The sequence below is a fragment of the Harpegnathos saltator genome, unplaced genomic scaffold, assembly GCF_003227715.2.
Source record: "Harpegnathos saltator strain DR-91 unplaced genomic scaffold, Hsal_v8.6 scaffold1, whole genome shotgun sequence".
In the NCBI taxonomy this organism is placed as follows: domain Eukaryota; kingdom Metazoa; phylum Arthropoda; class Insecta; order Hymenoptera; family Formicidae; genus Harpegnathos; species Harpegnathos saltator.
Window position 1 is genome coordinate 978334 of NW_020229872.1, and position 19039 is coordinate 997372.

The 19039-nt window shown below is 40.3% G+C and overlaps 4 protein-coding genes across 5 annotated transcripts; 2 read left to right on the top strand and 2 right to left on the bottom strand.

The window, feature by feature from the left end:
* Positions 1-49: 49 nt before the first annotated feature.
* On the top strand, positions 50-3667 carry GlnRS (Glutaminyl-tRNA synthetase). The gene is made up of 10 exons (XM_011150828.3): positions 50-264; positions 578-882; positions 1036-1241; positions 1315-1564; positions 1624-1921; positions 2006-2385; positions 2497-2815; positions 2896-3116; positions 3222-3414; positions 3476-3667. The coding sequence occupies exons 1-10, from the start codon at positions 142-144 to the stop codon at positions 3524-3526; spliced, it is 2346 nt and encodes a 781-aa protein (XP_011149130.1). The 5' UTR covers positions 50-141; the 3' UTR covers positions 3527-3667.
* A 283-nt stretch (positions 3668-3950) lies between these two features.
* LOC105189022 (parkin coregulated gene protein homolog) lies at positions 3951-5545 on the bottom strand. Of its 2 annotated transcripts, XM_011150831.3 has the most exons (4): positions 5149-5545; positions 4693-5011; positions 4216-4365; positions 3951-4137 (listed from the first exon to the last, which is right to left on the bottom strand). In XM_011150831.3, the coding sequence occupies exons 1-4, from the start codon at positions 5251-5253 to the stop codon at positions 3977-3979; spliced, it is 735 nt and encodes a 244-aa protein (XP_011149133.1). In that variant the 5' UTR covers positions 5254-5545; the 3' UTR covers positions 3951-3976. The 2 variants fall into 2 exon arrangements, with proteins under 2 accessions (XP_011149133.1, XP_011149131.1); XM_011150829.3 differs by having other exon boundaries at positions 3951-4365.
* Positions 5546-5623: 78 nt separating this feature from the next.
* Positions 5624-13507, bottom strand: LOC105189020 (RNA polymerase III subunit A). The gene is made up of 20 exons (XM_011150827.2): positions 13333-13507; positions 12990-13125; positions 12767-12916; positions 12364-12705; positions 11880-12212; positions 11625-11762; positions 11350-11547; positions 10954-11190; positions 10101-10434; positions 9557-9806; positions 9246-9475; positions 8573-8923; positions 8253-8424; positions 7835-8174; positions 7272-7459; positions 7023-7164; positions 6681-6836; positions 6414-6614; positions 5935-6068; positions 5624-5749 (listed from the first exon to the last, which is right to left on the bottom strand). Exons 1-20 carry the CDS (start codon positions 13371-13373, stop codon positions 5659-5661), a joined length of 4164 nt encoding a protein of 1387 aa, XP_011149129.2. The 5' UTR covers positions 13374-13507; the 3' UTR covers positions 5624-5658.
* Positions 13508-13861: 354 nt separating this feature from the next.
* LOC105189019 (zinc finger protein 271) lies at positions 13862-17793 on the top strand. The gene is made up of 3 exons (XM_011150826.2): positions 13862-14195; positions 14278-14445; positions 14517-17793. The coding sequence occupies exons 1-3, from the start codon at positions 14019-14021 to the stop codon at positions 16812-16814; spliced, it is 2643 nt and encodes an 880-aa protein (XP_011149128.1). The 5' UTR covers positions 13862-14018; the 3' UTR covers positions 16815-17793.
* Positions 17794-19039: the final 1246 nt, after the last annotated feature.

The window sequence follows — 19039 nt, forward strand, 5'->3', positions numbered from 1 at the left end:
TGAAACGCGTCATTTTACAAGAAAATCTAAAGTTACATACCCTGATTGGAGCGTATCATCCCCATATGGTGAAACATGCTCCATGTGGTTGTTGAGCGAAGTAATTTCGTGCATATTTTATTTTGAATAAGAGAAAAGAAAATGCTAATGGAAAACGAAAACGACGTGAGACTGTTCCAAACGATCGGCCTGAGTGAGCAAAAGGCCAAGGAGACTCTAAAAAATGTTAATGTCACGAAGAATCTCAAGCTTGCTATAAACGAGGTTAGTCACCTGCTCCAGTGATTGCCGGCGAATTTAATATCTCGTAATATCAAACGTTATGTGCAAAATTTTATATTTCACGTTAAATTGGTTTTCATCGTTAATGATAATCTTAATGCAAAAACTGAGGTGAAAATCATGCCATAACGTTATTTTTTATCTCACACTTATATCATATCTTTATCTGTACAATTTAGAATAAATGTTTCCACGTGCAAACAATTTAAACAATGATTATGCCTTGTTAAGGAGTTTATTATTAATTGATAAGATGTTTAAAAGATTGTTGTTGATATAAAGGTGTTATTTGTAGGCTGCTAAACATGGTCCTATTATACAAGATGTTGGTATCTTGTTGTATCATCTAGCTTCAAAGATTAAGAATCAGATTGTGGATAAGATACCATTTGTTACTAATTACATAATTGAAAAGAAATTAGATACTGTACAAAGGATAGATGCTGCGTTGACTTATCTGTTAGCTAATATAAACAATGATATCAATGTAGCAGATTTTGAGGAATTTTGTGGTGTAGGAGTGATAGTTTTACCGGAGCAGATAGAAGCAGAAGTAGAGAAAGTTGTAAAAGTGTACAAAAATGAGATATTAGAAAAGAGGTAAATAAAACTTGGATTACTTAAAAATTAATCTTTCTATAATGTTGATATATTTTGATATTTAATATATGTTTATGAAGAAAATGTTTATTCATATATGAAAGAAGTAGTATTTTTCTTTATGATATTAAAATTGGTTGGATCTAAAAACAGATATCGCTTTAATTCTGGCCCATTGATGCAGCAAGTACGTAATACTCTAAAATGGGCAGATGGTAAAGCGGTAAAAAATGAATTTGACATCCAGTTTCTTGATTTATTGGGTCCAAAAACTGATGCTGATTTTGCACCGGTACCTAAACAGGTGAAGCAGCCAAAGGACAAGCAAACAAAAGTAAAGAAATCTGAAGTAAAGAATGGTGAGATATATAGTGTTTATATGTTGAGATGTATTGGATATGTAGTAATAATAAAAAATTGACAAATTTTCAGAACAAAAAGAAATATTAAACGGCGAAAAGGCAGAGATACAAACTGTAAGCGAACTTATGAAAACCAAAGTTAACTTCCATAAGCCTGGAGAAAATTATAAAACCGAAGGATACGTTGTAACGCCGAATACACATTGTCTGCTACAACAACATCTGAAAATTACAGGTGGCAAAGTAAGAACCAGATTTCCACCCGAACCAAATGGAATTTTGCATATTGGCCATGCGAAAGCTATCAATATCAATTTTGGGTATGTATCTCATTAGGTTTTTCAAGTTACATATGTTGTAAAATAAATGAATCCTACAGATATGCCGCAGCTCACGATGGCATATGCTATTTACGATACGACGATACAAACCCTGAAAAAGAAGAGGAGAAATTCTTTGTTGGGATACGGGATATGGTGGAGTGGCTCGGCTACAAACCCGCCGAGATCACTCACTCTTCGGATTACTTTCAGCAACTGTACGATTGGGCCATAGTATTGATAAAGAAAGGTCTGGCCTACGTCTGCCATCAATCTAATGAAGACATCAAAGGTTTCAATCCTCCGCCAAGTCCTTGGCGTGACAGGCCAATCCAGGAAAGCTTGCAGTTATTCAATGTAATGAAACGCTTTATATTTGAACATATTGTTTTTATAATTATATTCAAGTAAACTTGTATACATCCTTTTTGTTGAAAATAGGATATGAAGGACGGTTTATTGGAAGAAGGAGAAGCGACCTTACGTATGAAAGTGACTCTGGAAGAAGGCAAGCAGGATCCTGTCGCGTACAGAATAAAGTACTCGCCGCATCATCGGACCGGCGACCATTGGTGCATCTATCCCACTTATGATTACACTCATTGCTTGTGCGACAGCATTGAGAACATCACTCATTCCCTTTGCACGAAGGAATTTCAGTCGCGAAGATCATCCTACTACTGGCTCTGCAACACTTTAGATGTCTATTGTCCCGTCCAATGGGAGTATGGTCGACTGAATGTTAGTTATACCGTAGTTTCCAAGAGGAAAATCGCTAAATTGATACAAGAGGGAATCGTTTCCGACTGGGACGATCCTAGGTGAGAAGTACAACATTGTGCTTTATATTTATGTTTAATTTATAAAACGATATAATATCACATGTTGCACTTCTTTTTATTTTTATGTTGGAATTTTCCTTTTTCTTGCAGACTGTTCACATTAACTGCCTTACGTAGACGTGGTTTCCCGCCAGAAGCTATAAATAACTTTTGCGCTCAAATGGGCGTAACCGGTGCACAGGTGACAGTCGACCCAGCAGCATTGGAGGCGGCTGTGAGGGATGTTCTGAATCTTATCGCTACTAGATCCATGGTCGTCCTAGAGCCTATTAAATTGACCATAAATAATTTCCCTCAAGAAAAACCCATCAAGCTTAGCGTGCCGGATTTCCCTAACGAACCACAGAGAGGACATCACGAAATTACGTTTGACGAAATCGTATACATAGAGGCTTCAGACTTTAAAGAGGTACCACCGGATTCCCATGTTTAGTTTATTGTTTCTATATGAGGAAAGAAATTTTCTATTACATATATGCGCTCACTCAGGTTGAAGAGAAGGGTTTCAGACGATTAACACCGAAACAGCCTGTGGGCTTAAAGCACGCGGGTGTTGTATTGACGTTCCAAAGTATCGAGAAAGATGCCAGTGGCAACATTACAAATGTAACCGTCAAGCAGGAACCTGTCTCGGAAAGCAATAAACCAAAGGCGTTCATACACTGGGTGTCTCATCCAGCGTTGGCATCAGTCAGACTATACGAGCGTTTGTGAGTTGTGACTATAAATTCCCCCAAATTATCGGTTAGACAACATTAGTGAATGATTTTTATATTAGCAATACGACGATTGGCAATACATGTTTGATTCTCCAGATTTAAACACAAAAATCCGGAAGATACGAACGAAGTGCCGAATGGATTCTTAAGCGACATCAACCCAGCCAGCAAGAAGGAAGTCGTAGCGTACGTGGACGCGAGTTTAGTTGGTACGGCGAAAGTATACGACAAATTCCAATTCGAGCGTATAGGCTTCTTTTCCGTCGATCCTGACACCAGACCCGGCAAGGTAAGGTATGAGATTATTGACGCGCGTACGCATTGCATTCTTATCTCCGGTTTTATTTCAGCTCGTTTTCAACCGCACCGTGACATTGAAGGAAGATGCAGGGAAGGTGTAAGTGTTCTCACAAAGAATCTTATATCGTGGATGATATATGCCACTTTTGCTATGATTTTTATAACACGCAAGATGAAAATGTGTCCGATAATGTGTCAGGGAATAAGTGTTCTTCGGCATATTTAATAAATTATTGAATCGCTGAATCTACGATGTGGACCAATAACCTTGAGTTTCATCGAGATAATGGGAGTTGGAGAGAACTCCAGCTACAAAAGGAAATCGTTACTATATAATATTAACGGTAAAATAACCTAATAATTCTAGATTCGTCCTGGGCATTGCTGTTACTGAGAGATAACTCAATCTAGTTAAATGTTTAATATGATACCGTTTTTATCCTTTTTATATGAGTTACATGTATTTTGATCTTGTGCGACAATGTCCATTGCCTTCAAAGAATAATGAGTAGATCTCTCATCCCGGATTGTGATGTGTTATTTGCCGCCTGTTAATTCATCATACAAGACTCATAGGTGGGAACCATATATTTAATATTTATAAACGCATCTTCACCGCCGTATCTTTCCAGTATCTCCAGCGTTTCTTGTATAAGGTCCGCCGCGTTCTCCCCCCTTTGCTGTGAATAATCGATGCCCTCCCCGAGATTAACTGGAATTACGAGTGTCTTATTCTTCTTCGGGAATATCATGGTTTTGCAGGAGAAATTAAGTCTCTCGGCGTGCTTACCGTTTCTGTCTTTGAGTAAATTAGGGATGGGTAGGATTTGCCGGAAATACGGGACTAGGGCTTCACCGATGCAATCGGCCGAACGTACTAGACGTTGGAGGACCTTCATCGTAGTGCAGATTATTTCGGGCATTCTTGTGTTCAAAGCGTCTGACGAAAATATTTTCAATATATAGCATAGGTATTTCTACACGTCAAGTAAAAACGATTGTAAGGCTCTTCGATTAAGTCCAGGATTGGGAAGTGACTTGTTACTTTTCAAGAGTACTTACAGTTTCCTAACTTTGTTAAAATCAAACAATGCGATAATGAAGGACGATAATAGCCGATTGTAGAAGTGTAATTTGCATTCCTCTTAAATCTACTGTACATGCTAATAAAAACTGGTTTCTTTGGACCTGTGATTGGTTCTTGGTCCTTCATTATTGCATTGTCTTCTGCATGTGTATATGTCTCGGGTTGAATCTTGGAACATACTCTTAATAGGAATAATCAGTTGAGGAATAACTGGTAAGATCTTAGGTCCACCGTGTTCTAGCATGTCCGATATCCCCTGCTCCGCCAGGAACTTGTACGGTTGCTCCGTTTCCGTTAATCCGTCGAAGAACATCGGCAGATAATGATGAAAGTCCAAGTCCTCTATGTCCACTTTCCAATTGATCTTCTGATCGTAACCGTCGTTCTCCAAGGAGATGGGCAGCGCGCCGCGTTTGTAGAACTTTCGAAAGGTCGACGGTTTCGGTGGACGAGGCTTGTATGGCTTGCATCGCGGCGGTTTCGCAACGATCGTGTTCTCCTGGGTGTCAAGGTTGAAATATCTTTCAACGCTTTTGTATTGGAATAATCATAATATCCGTCACATTTTATCTAAATATTTCTATTTAAAAGAAATTTGACGAAGAAAATCTGTCATCGTATAGCTTAATGCGTCACCTGCAGAGCCTGAATAGTGAAGGCAGGAACAACGCGTGGTTTCCTCTTCTTGTATCGCGCTATGTCTTTTCGAATCTCTGTCCAAAATTCCTTCTCGTTCACCATCTTGATACTCTTCTTCCCTCCCGATATTTTCAATTCGATACGTCACACGTTATTAAACATTTTTCTTTGGATATTACGAGAGAGTATTATACGGGTATGAGACAGATTTAGATCAAACAACACAATCGGTTTCCAAGCAACCGAATGTATCCACTGGCATATACTCTACTCTACAGCATTCCATTTGTATAAAAGATTATTGTACGTTATACAATTAAAACTTAAATCATTACATTATAAAAGTGATTATTATAAAACTTGCAGTGCACACCGATGTTATATGGTAAAGATATTTTTTTTTTCATCAGAATCTCGATGTTTTCTTTTTAAAATGTTAAAAATCTAACAGACTTGGAAATATTAAATATTTTATTATAAATTTTATTTACATTACGATTATTGTAGTTAACTTCCTGTGGTAACCTTTGTAGTCTTCTTATGGAACTGTGGATCGTCAAATAAAGGTGTCCTCTTCTGCGGTTCGTCCTTGTCCGCTGTATTTAATTATTAAGGAAAATACTGTTTATTAATAATAGTAAAAGCATTTAATAGAAATTTTCGGTATGGATTTTCTCGCTTTTGACATCATCATCCAAAAGAAGTTCCACAGCGAGGGACCAGGGGGACTTTAAATAATAATAGCAAATTCATTGCGTTATAAATATAATACGAAAAGGATATTTGTGAAGTAGTGTGAAGAGTCCTGTGCCCACTGGTATTGGGATACCCATTATAATCGATTCTGACACGCCGCATATGGTGTCGCTTTGACCGTAATAAGCTGCGTCAAATAGGTGATCCGCCGTTTTTTCAAACTGCAACAAACAATACGTTCCAGAGAGAAATGTTTTTTATTATTTTCAATAAACCAAAGCTAAGCTCAATCGAGGAAAAAAAATAATCGCTGTCATTTGTATGTAACGTTCGCGACGGACATATAAAGCAGAATTAAAAAGTTTAAGTAAAAGTGAAGCATATTAAGCAAAATAAAAAAAAAATTTAAGTAAATGTTTAAGCCTAGATTTTCAAGTAAAAACATTTTTAAGTAAAAATTTACGTATAAAAAATTAAAAAAATTTAAGTAAAGATGAACTTGAAGTGAGGCATCATGTGATGTAACGCCGGTAACGAATATGTTAACGAAAAACTGAGAATCTCACCGATGCCAGGTTCAAGACAGACTCTTTCATCTTCGCCAAACCTTGTCTGGTAATACCGAGTACCTCTCCCCTGCTAGTCATTAAATCCGCTACGAGCATTAGATGCCGATGATCGATACTTATCGCATGATTCTCCATTACCGATTCGATTTCCGTCATGATGGTTGTTCTCGCTGCTTCTATTCCGAGTGCCTTGTAAACCTAACGCAGTAGATCGATGAGCATCATCATGTCATCTGAGGTTTGTCGAAACAAGGTTCCTCTTACCTCCATAGTGTTGTTCGACGTTGTCTTCTTGCTGAGAATGCCAGTCGTCGCCATAACTTCCCGCAAGTTATCTCCTTCGACGAATAACTTGTATTTCATTTTGCCATCGGTGTCCTCGTGACTGTCTATAACCACTCGAGCAACCGATGGCAATCCCTATAAATTAAAAAATATAAATGTTATGAATATATGGAATTAAACGATTCGTACAGATTTGACAATGAACTCAAACTTTAACGATCTTAAATACAAAGACTGACTATGAATACTGCTATATCGTTCGTTATGCGTTCAGAATAAAGCCTCTGATATGTATCTCGTCATATTAATGTTATTTCGTACCTTTATTATAACATTCGGCAGGTTCTCTTTCAGTTGCGTAAGCTCATTGTTTGATTTCTGCTTACTCGGCTGGATAGTGATGATAGAATCACCCTTCGCCAATACATTTTTTGCGGTAAGGTGTAATTTCGACGTGCAGATTCTGCGAAGTTACAAATTCTTGATTGTTGTTCAGCAATTATTGCGTTTACATGAGAAACGATCTTCTAATTCGAGGTGTCAACCTCGTTGATCTGCAAGAATACTTACGAATAACATATAGAGTTAACGTCCACTTCCAACTTCAACGATTTGATCAAGTCGGTATCCAATTTTATCAGAAGGAAGTGATCGTCGAACAGGCACACTTCCTCGATGTATTCCACCACGTCTTTTAAGGTAGTCTTCTCGATTCGCCCTTTCACTCGCATGGCAATTTCGAAACTCGTATCGTTCATCTGCAGAAGAGAAAAGAAAGACTAGTCAGCGTTCAAAATATTCACGTATATATATACTCATATATATACTCATTTGCACTTCTGAACGACTCTCGAGATGCATTCCACGTCCGATGAGAGAACCTTCTCTTATGAAAGTTATTCAAAAATTAATTCTCCCATTGGACATCGACTGCGACCCAAAGTATGTCGAGAAAAATGTCATCTAACCATCCAACGTTCTGCAAATGAACGTACACGTTCTCCGCGCTCTGCGCCAAAGACCTGTTCTTTTTAGCTGAATCAATGCTGCACTTGAATCTTTTAGGTTCAATACTAGTTTTCAATTCCAATTCAGTTAAGAATCAATTCAATTAAGAAAAAATCTTCACTCACCAACGGTGCCGTTATAACAGGAGTGCTGATTTTTAAGCTAGCGTTGATAATCTCCTTGATGCGCGGTACACCCTGCGTGATGTTCATAGACGCGACACCAGCAAAGTGGAAGGTCTTCAGGGTCATCTGGGTGCCCGGTTCTCCGATGCTCTGCGCGGCGAGTGCACCTACGGCAGTGCCCGGTTCTATCCGCGCTCTCATGTACTTCTCGTTGCACGTGTGAATGAATTCCTCCAGCTGTGAGATAGTGAAACGCCCGGGTTGCAGTGCCACTGGCGAGTGACATAGTATGTTTTGGCGGTAATGCGTTATCCTGTCTCCTACCCATTCTAAAAACACGCTGAAAAGAGAATCGTTCAATTCGCAAATTCCGTGATTTGCTTGAAACAATCAATGCAATCACGCCGCTCGCACTCACAGCAAATCGTCCTTCAACTCCTCCTCGACACTGCTAAACCGTTCTGAGTCAGCGAACCATTGGAATGCGGTGTCGGTTATATCAGCGCCGTCCAGAGGTATCTCCTCCTTGTGCGGTGATTTCGCTTTCACATGCTCCAACACTCTTTGATAGTCCAGTGGCCAATCTTTATCTGTGAGCATGTAATAAAGTCGGTTCGTAATAAAAGAATTAAGAGAAGTAGTCCTAGCGACATGCAGTCGCTGAGAATAAATGTAAAGGATCAATCGGGTAAATAAGAATCGAACGTTAGTGTAATAACTGATCAAACTCTTACGTACCTTCCATGTACGTCGGATCCATCCCATCTCCGCCGTACTTGAGCTGCACGATGTCACCCATTGAGTTACGCACGGTCATGTCGTACTGAAAGCATAAGTCCTCCAGACTTTTCACCAGTCTTCTCTGCATGTATCCGGTCTCAGCAGTCTTCACGGCGGTATCTACAAGACCTTCCCTACCGCCAGTAGTGTGGAAGAAGAATTCTGGGCCAACCATCCCGGAGTAAAATGAATTCTCTACAAAGCCTTTGGCAGACGGTGTTTTTAAACCTCTCGCGTAATGAGGTAATGAACGAATGTTGAATCCGTCCGGCACTCTTTTACCACTGACGGCTTGCTGACCTACGCAGGCTGATAGGCACGGTGGTGTCGTTAGATATATTAGAACTATGGAGATTATTGTATTCATCCTATTATCATTATTATTAATCGTTAAGTAAAATAAGAGCCATCACAGGATCGCAGTTGAGAGAGTTATTTAATAATTGTCAAGAGCAAATTTAAAACTTAAGATTTGCATGGCTCTCGACAAGTTGTCAAACAAATTTCACAACCTGTCATCCTGTGTTGACTTTTATTTTACTTAATGATCATTTGAGTGCTCATTATAATCATACTTAATATTTATTATATTTAATAAATCATATTTAATATTATTATTCATTGAACGTACTGATCATTTGGGAGATATTAATGAAACTGCCTTTACTCCCGGAAATTGCCATGATCAAAGGACTGTTGCCGGGCGCGAGTTCCTTCAAACACACCTTGCCACCGTGATCACGAATTGCCGAAAGTTCCTTCAGTATCTTCACTTCCATCGTCTCCTCTTTTGTGCATCCAGGTTGGCAGACTAGATTTCCTTCCTCCATTTGCCGAATGTAATTGGTGCACTTGTCATAACTAAATTATCACACAATTTTGATCATTTGTGCAACTTAAGTAATCTGCGGAGATGTCAATGCAAGATCACAACGCTCTTACCCGTTCTTCAATAGTTCTTCCTTGGCCTGAAGCAGACCATGACCGGGCGTGACGTCAGATATACCGATGGAGAATCCTGCGTTTGTGATATAACAGCTCGCTAGCCTCGCTAAACGCCACATAGCTAAAGTCGCGACATCTTCGCCCCAGTCACACAGCAAAATGTAAAATATACTTTGCTTCGTTCCCGAGCCCAATGTAACCTTATCCATTGAACCAGCTAATAGTTCGGAATTGCGAATGAGGACATCTGTGGATTTAATTATATTTATTTTAATGTTTATTATATCAATAATAAAATCCGGTTAATTATATCAATAAAGTTATTTCTTAAGAGAGAGAGAGAGAGAGAGAGAAATTATCAATAACAATAATGATTATTAATTAGAATAATAAAGACTTTCTGCTATGATATTCAATCAAATTATCAAAATGGACAGTCTACAAGAATCAAAACAAAATAAAACTGCGTGGGGGAAAGTAGATTTTATTAGATCAAGGAGTATGACAATCGCAATGAGAGAGCCACCATGACGTTACTCACAAGAATCCTCAATGCACATTTCTTCGCCATTGGTGTACGCCTTGCCCTTTGTCCTTAGATTCGCTTTAACCGGGCATTCTTCATTCGGTCGCATTATCAGACCGAATATCTGTTTGCCAGTCCATGCTTTGATCGGTTTTATTATCGCAGGCGGAGGCAGAGTTACAGACACGAGATTATCAGCGTCATTCATCAAGCAATTAGCCAATAAAACAGCCTGGGCCTCCGTAAGGAACGTGTTTTTCCTCGTTAAGAGATAACTGCTAGTGATGAAGTCCTGAGTTGCCGCTATTAGTAACTCGCCGTTGCGAGGTGTGACTAAGTTGGATTTGTTCTACGACATGAAATGATGCTTTTCTTTAGAATATAATTTTGTATCATTACATATGTTATTCGATTAACACGTGGACTGCCACGTGTTGTAGTGGTCACCTGTGACTAGCTATAAATTTACGCGTAAAATCTAGTAACCAGCTGCATGTAATAAATTGAATAGACAGCCGATGGAGAGCCAATGGGACCAATTAATGAACATATGCATCATCAATCGCATTTATTTATCATATCTTTGTTGTCTTGAACTGAAGCATTGAACTAATTATTGGAAATCAGGCAACCAATGTGTTAATTAGGGTCGAAACACAATGGATGTAAGTCTCCAGCTTTTTGCTCTAAGCCTAAAAGTGTAACATAATTTCAGGCATTTCTTACATTATTGTACGTAATTCTTAAACTTTAAATGTTATCATGATTCTCGACGAGATATATTTTTTGCCAGAAATGCGTTACAGTTTCGAGCTTAGAATAAGAAGCTTATCACATTCAGTTGTGTTTCAGGCTGAGTACAACTCACCCCCATCAACACTAACGCTTCCGCCCGCGCTTCCTCGGTTTGAGGTAGATGAAGATTCATCTCGTCGCCGTCAAAGTCCGCGTTGTAAGGGTTGCAGACACATTCATTAAATCGGAACGTTCGGTGATTCAATATTTTAGCTCTGTGCGCCATAATGCTCAATTTATGCAGAGACGGTTGCCGATTGAACAACACTATGTCGTCGTCTCTGAGATGCCTCTCGACGATATCGCCATACTGTGCAAAATGAAGAGTATAATAAAGCGATTCGAAGAAAACATTCGTTAAATCTAGTCTCAAGCTAGAGCTTATCTCTTAAATCTAGCATTTTCAATTAGTGTTTAGTTTAGTTTAAAATTAACTTTTTAATTCGCGATAAAATTGATAATGTGTTACCTGTAACTCTCGGATAACTTTGTTCCGATTACTATATGGAAGGTACATTCTCCTCTGCGTTTTCTGATGTAGTACAAAGTTCGCCCCGGGATGTACATCCGCACCATTGCGAATTAATTGGCGCATTAAGTCCATGTTCGCCGGATTGACTCTCTCGGGGTATGTTAAAATCTTTGCAATGTACAAAGGTACGCCAACCTTGCATAAATAATAATTAATCGAATGAGTCCGTTTATATGTGAGATATAATTTCAATGGATTTTCGCGATACCTACTTGCTCAATTTTAAGATTCGGATCGGGTGAGATGACCGTACGAGCAGAAAAGTCGACGCGTTTTCCTGACAAGTTACCTCGGAAACGACCTTGTTTTCCCTTTAACCTTTGCACTAAACCTCTGCCTGATTTTTTAGGCTACAAGTCATGGAAAATTATTAAAAAGAAAAAGAAAAACCCAGCCTTTGGATATTCGTTAAGAAAAGTATGACAAGATAATTAATGAAAACTAATGAAAAACTGGATTTTATTTACCTGCATATTAAGAGGTATTCCAGACATTTCACTATTAATATACAATGCACAATGCAATTGGAGAAATTCCCAGTCTTCGTGATACATCTGCACCTTAACACCAGACTGCATATGCTTCTGAATAACATTATTGATAAAAATGATTTCTGACAATTTCATTGTTAAAGGATCTTCGTTGGTGCCAGACTTCAGATCGGATGCAACACTAGGTCTGATGCAAATAGGTGGAACAGGGATTCTGGTCAGTATCAGATCCTGAGGTAATGTATGTTCTCGATTCATTAGCAACAGTGGGATATCACATACTGGAATTCTCTCAAATAGTTCTAGTACCTTAAACAAAATTTTTGTCAAGTTTAAAATAATGTACAATGTTACATATACGGTACTGAAAAACATTTAAAGTATAAAATAAATAGCTTAAAAAGTAAATAATTTAAAATAAATAGCTTAAATTCTAAAATTTGAAATGTTTAAATCTTACTAGTATTGGATTTAGAGTGAAAACCAATCCACTGCTTTGCAGTATACTTTTTATCTCTTTGTTATGTTCAACTACATAACGGTAATCCGATAACAATTTTTCTTCAATGATATTTTCCTGTTTCTTTTTGTTTTTATACTTTTCATGTACAATTTTCAACATTCCAGCTTTCTTAACAGTACCATTGATTTCCTTACAATTCTGGCATATTGTTGTCTTCTTTGCCTTTTCTAAAATCTGCTTACGCAGTGCTTTACGTGCCAAATATCCCAAATTTGGGTTTAAAACTTTTAGCAAATAATAATTCTTATCTTCAGGTGATAACATGACATGAGCACATTTCTGCAAATTCATTATTATTAATGAAGCTTATATATCTCAGTCAGGTTATATTTGATATTACCTTGCAGATTGTTTGTAATATACTGATGATAGCTCTAAAGTAACCAACATGAAAGACTGGTAGTTCTAAATCTATATAACCAAAATGTCCTGCACAATCATTTAGTTTGCCTTCACATGTGCCACATTTTTTTGTATTGGAACATGTTCCCTATAAATAGAAATATTAGCTTCAGACTTTCTATTTCCTTTAATAGAAAGAAAATATAAAAATCTTTGAATACCATGCGATCATCAAGTGCACCATAAGGAACTGGAGTGTGGTTGCTATCTTGATTATACAAGTTTTTAGCAACAACATGTATATGGGCTTGTTGTGCCATGTTGTGTCTGCTGTCCACTCCAAAAGATACATTGGAACTACATATGAAGAATGTATAAAAAGATGTATAGAAAATACATAATAATTTGTTGATAAAGAAAGAGTAACAGCTAAAACTTCAAGGCTTTGTAGGATTGTGATTAACAACATATTTTGACACTTGAAATTAATGAGCTCGGCCCTATTTTTGTATAATTCAACATTTTACCTTTTATTGATTGCTATAAAAATGAATTTATACGTACATCCTGCGGGTAACATCAGTTTCTTTATATTGTTCCTTCATGTTTGACTTTTTGGAATCAATGTTTGTATTTCGTACAGCACATGCTACTATATGGAAATACAATCCAATTTAGTCGTCGAACCGAGTACAGAATGGTCCGTTCTTTGTAGCTGCATTGCTGAACTGGTGCAATAAGCTAGAGTGAGAAAATCTATATTTGTCTCACTTTTGTTCTTTGTAGCTGCACTGTTGAACTGGTGCAATAAGTTAAAGTGAGACAAATATAGATTTTTCAGAGAGCGCTTAGTGATTATTGTCTGTGATTGGAGCATTCTTTTAGATTCTTCATAGACCCTGAAGTATTTACCAATCAGGAGCGAGATTCAGTGGAAAATCTAGTAATGTTGTCCAACTGTTGAGTCTGCTGGATGCAGCCATTGGTTACGTTGTAAAATAGTCCGTAGCCAATGAACGAGTTTAGTGCATTCTTCTGGTACAGTTTTCATGTACTAGTTAATACGAATGAAAAGCATCCCTGATGACTTCCTAACCTCGTTCGTTATTGTGGACATACACGGATCCGAAGGCCAGAACATGACGTTGTACCAGCGTTCCGAGTCTCGACGATGATATTGCTCCGGGACTCGCCGATCCCGTGAAAACATCATCGCGAATTTGGCGTTCACTTCTCCGTCGCGCGGCCCGATGGAGGTTGACAGCGAGATGTTGACGCGACTGAGTCAGCAGGACACCAGTCTCTGCCGTGTCTGTCTGATCGCGGATCACAACAATCGATGCATCTTTCGCGAGAGCTGGGACGACCCGAACAGCCCGAGCGTCTCCGAACTGTCGACGAAGTTGCGCTTATGCGGCGGTGTGGAGGTTTGTTTGCGTGTTCAACTGTCGAAGGTCTCGGCTTTAGTTGCTTCATGCATTGGTGACGAGACGATTTTTGTACACCCAGGTGCTGGAGGACGATGGCTTGCCCACCAGCATCTGTCTCGAGTGTATGACGAAAGTCAACGTCGCCTACGAGCTGAGAGAGCAGTGTCAAAAGGCTGACATGAAGCTCAGGAAGCTCTATGGTAAAGCCTTGAGGAGGAGTGTCGCTGGTAACTGCATTTCTACAAAGGTATCCCGCGATTAAATACTAATTCCTGCATTGTTGAATCCTGTGTTCATCGCATCTGTTTTCTTTCGCAGGACCAGAGTTGTCAGACTGAACAATTTTATATCTCTCATACAATCAAATTGGAAGACGCAGAACCAAGCATGGGCAATGTAATTAATACAGAGAAGAGTCTCCTTGCGGCATCAAAGACTATCATGAAACATGAACAAATCATGGATGCATTTAATCAAATCAATTGTGCGGAGGACATACTGGTAGATAATGAACCAGATCCAGACTGTGTTAACAAATCTAAAGAAGTAGGATACGAGAAGATTGCTAAGAGAGAAGCTTACAGAACAAGAAGGTTGACCATGTTTAAGAGGGTCACGTCTATGGAGAATCTGAAGAATCACAAGGAGAGACAGAGAAGATACATCAAGAAAAGTGTGAGCGTGAAACGCGACGGTAGCGATTACGAGCATCAGACAAAGATCAGAAGGAACCTGCATGGTAGAGTGGACAGAACGTCTGAATTCGATTCGTATAAATGTTTGACATGTGATAGATTTTATTCCAGTAAGAAGTCCCTAGATAGACACACGTTGACTCATAACGACAAAAAGTTCAAATGCGAAAGCTGTGATAAACAATTTTTCTGCCTGGACAAGCTGCTCAAGCATGTGGATCTGCACAAAACGAAGGAAAAGCCGCAGCCGGTGCTGTGCCGAATCTGTAACAAGAGCTTCAGAAAGACCGACACCATGGTGAGACATCTGAACGCTCACAAGAGAGCCAATCCCAAGGAGGTGTTCTCCATACTCAAGGAGATACGCGATCGCAGGAAATTGGAGAACAGCCCGAAGTCCTCAGAAACGTGTCCGCCGAACGTGGACGAGGAAACAGCGCGGAATGAGAGATCGCAGAGCGAGAGCGAGGGCAGCACGACGAAGTCGCTGAGGAGACGCAGCGTCCGGACGGAGCAGAGAGACTCAGATGTGCTGAACAGTGACTCTAGCAACGACAGGCCCGAGTACCACGTGGACGAAACATTGTTGCACCATTGCAAACACTGCAACAAACGCTACTCCACCGAGAGATCCCTCCAACGTCACCTGTTGATACACGACGAGAAGAAATTCGTCTGCAGCGTGTGCAATATGAAGTTCTACCGGCAAGACCGACTGAAGAGTCACGTGGACCGATACGGCCACGACGAGACAAAAGCGCGCACGGAACCGCAGAGGCCGCCAGACGACAAGTCGGCCATCAAGCTGATCAACAGCTGGATTCGGGAGGAGCTGGACTCCGATAACGAAGGTAAAGGTTTCCCCTGCAAGATCTGCGGCAAATCGTACGACACGAAGAAGTCTTTGTCCAAGCACCAAGCGAACACACACGCCAGCCAGGAGGAATGCTGCCCGAGCTGCGGCGGTAACGTGTGCAGCTGCGCTGAGCGCTGCAAGGAGAACCCGGAGAAGAGCAACAACGACGGCAAGTCGAAGCCATACACGTGCGAGGAGTGCCACAAGTCCTTCGAGAAAGAGATCAAACTGCAGAAGCACCTGCGGATCCACGAGCGCGCCAAGGAGCAGCAGGACGTGAACTTCAAGCGATTCCTCTGCCACATCTGCAGCAAGACCTTCCGCCAGAACACCGGGCTAATGTTCCACATGCGCACGCATACCGGCTACAAGCCACACGTATGCAAGTACTGCGGCCGCGGTTTCACCTCCAACTCGAACTGCATCAACCACGAGAGGACGCACACCGGCGACCGGCCGTTCGTCTGCCACTTCTGCAGCGCCGCCTTCGCCAAGTCGTGCACGCTCAAGGCCCACATCACCACCCACACCGGCGAGGCCAACTATCACTGCAAGACCTGCGGCAAGTCCTTCCGCCGCCTCAAGTACCTCAAGGAGCACCGGTTCACGCACACTGGCGAGAAGCCGTACGCCTGCAAGATCTGCGGCACCGCCTACAGCCACTCCGGCAGCCTATTCGTGCACGAGAAGAAGTGCAAGGCGCAGTACAACAGCTATCATCACCAGCCGGCGCAGAACGTGCAGCAACCCCCGGCCGCACCCCCGTACAACAACAGTCCCCAGGCCTCGCAGAACGTCGTGCAGGTCGCCGGTATCTCGGTCGCGTCTTCCCCCACCGTCATCGCCCCCATCATCGGCGGCTTACCGCAGGCTCACCTCAACGTCATCAACAGCACGCTGAGCGCGCAGACCGGCAAGAGCTACGTGGCGGACAATGTCCAGCGGATGAACACCGCCACGGTCGTCTCGTCTGGTCTGCACGCGCACTCCAACGCCGGCGACATCGCCGAGATGAACTCGACCGTGCGGAACTTCGCCATCATCGGTCAGATGTTTCACTCGTAGGGAATGCGCACGGGACTAGCCCGGGAACGCGAGGAGACGCGCGAGACTTTTACTGTGATACACATACACATACATACGCACACACACACATACACACAACACATATCTGTCTCTGCTCTTTGAAACGTTGCGAAACGTCGCTTTTTTCCTTTCCTTCTCTTCATAATCATCGTCACGGTACGTTTTGTAACATATATTATCGCACATATGGGGGAAAATGGGTGTATGAGAATGAGAGAGAGAGAGAGAGAGAGAGAGAGAGAGAGAGAGAGAAAGAGAGAAAGAGAGAGGTATATTTATATTTTACGATTACTTTATATAGGAGAGAGAAAGGAGTTCTAGAGAATGAATAGGATTTTTACCAGCAGAATCTTTTTAATTGTTTGTTATCGCTGTACATATATATAATCGTGTAATCGACAAATAGATAGCTTATCTGTCTAATAAAAGTAACGTTACGGCAGTCGTGTAACGTTAAATTAAACTCCCGCATGGGGATACGCGTCCCGCGTTAACAACGAGGATAATTTACACTCCTTCGTTTTCTCTCTACGAATACACGTAACATACTTATCTGACTAGACTGGGAGTGACTCGTGTATGCAACTTTATTGAATAAATCAGTTTTGCACTCGTACGACTTGTTCGCATGCCGGGAGATCGGCGACTCTATGAATTTGCGATTGTATTTTAAACGCCAATTAGTCAAAGCATATCTAGACCTAGAAATATTTATAGAGAGAAATTATCATAATCGTTAATCGATCTGCAAAGATGAAGTTGATGTCTCCGAACCTTCGCCCTGGTCTTTTAACCCTCCATTGCCCTCGTTTAAAAAAACGAATTTTAGTTTTCTCGTATTAAACAAATTGTATTAACATAATTTAGAAAATAACTATACAGATATAATCAAAATGGTTATAAGTAAAAAGTCAGAAAGTTTCAGAGTCAACTTTTATGCCACATCTAAGTAATTAAAGAAAAAAGAAATGTAAACTGAGCGTTTGCCTTATACGAGGGCAATGGAGGGTTAATTATCACGTGTGCCATTTTTTAGCGGTACAAATTGCATTTGATGAATTCAGCATGTGTCCGGTAGTTGGTGAAACCTACCGAAATTTTTTTTAACGACAGATAATTAACAATTCCTTGTTATAAACGTTTCCAAGGTTTCTGGAGTTCCAGTCTAAACGCACAGCGAACGTTATACGCAGAAGAATGCATTCTTCAAGTAAATATTAATCGCCTCAAATATTTCATCGGTTTGTACGCCCGCAAAAATCTATGACAAATTTATCACAAATCTGCTCCAAATATGTTCTGAATTTTGATAAGTTATTTAGCACTTCAAGAATATCGAATTAAAACAAGAATAGTGAAAGAAAATTGTTTGGTTTGCGGAATATTCTTGAAAAGCGGATAAATTCCGATAAGGTTTAAAATTTGCAATATATACATTTCAAAAATGCATCCTCTGTATCACTTATATGTAAGACTTATCAAGAAAGTATTCTTTGATGACGATAACAATACGGTAGCGTTACAAATAAGATAACCGAAGGAAAAAAGCATACTGAGTAACCGCTGTTCTCAGAAGTAGGTTCATATTTTATGCAAGTGCGCTCTTTTATCCCGAATAGTTCCCGAATAGTTTGCAAGCGCTAGTTGCGAAGGATGGCAGCTATTAATTCCGCAACCGGAAGTAGCACTTTGTAACTAGTAGTCGCCGTCTTTGCATTTTGCAACTAGGTGTTTGCCACATACTTAAATATTGCAACTGCCTCCCCTTATTCCCCCTCTGTTAGATTTACGAGAGAGAGAGAGAGAGAGAGAGAGAGAGAGAGAGAGAGAGAGAGAGAGAGAGAGAGAGAGCGCATAGACACAAAACAAAATGCACCCTTTTCTATGTAAGCTCTACGTTCATTCCTGAAATTTGGGAAGATGCGCAGTCCGGAAATATTATAGGTCTATTTTTTTTTTTTTAAATTTGTGAACTAATGCAATAGTTAGAATGAAACAGATATATATTTTCTTTCATTCTAACTTATTGCATCCTTCGAAGAAGAACAGACCCCACATTTATGATGTTTGCAACCTTTTCTCTTCGAGGAGAGAGAGAGAGAGAAAAATAGCATCGGCCATTAGTTCCACGTTCCGTTTTCCGTTCGTACCAGCGTCACATTGCTGCAGTGTCTCAACTTGAGAATGAGAAAAATCTCAAGTCC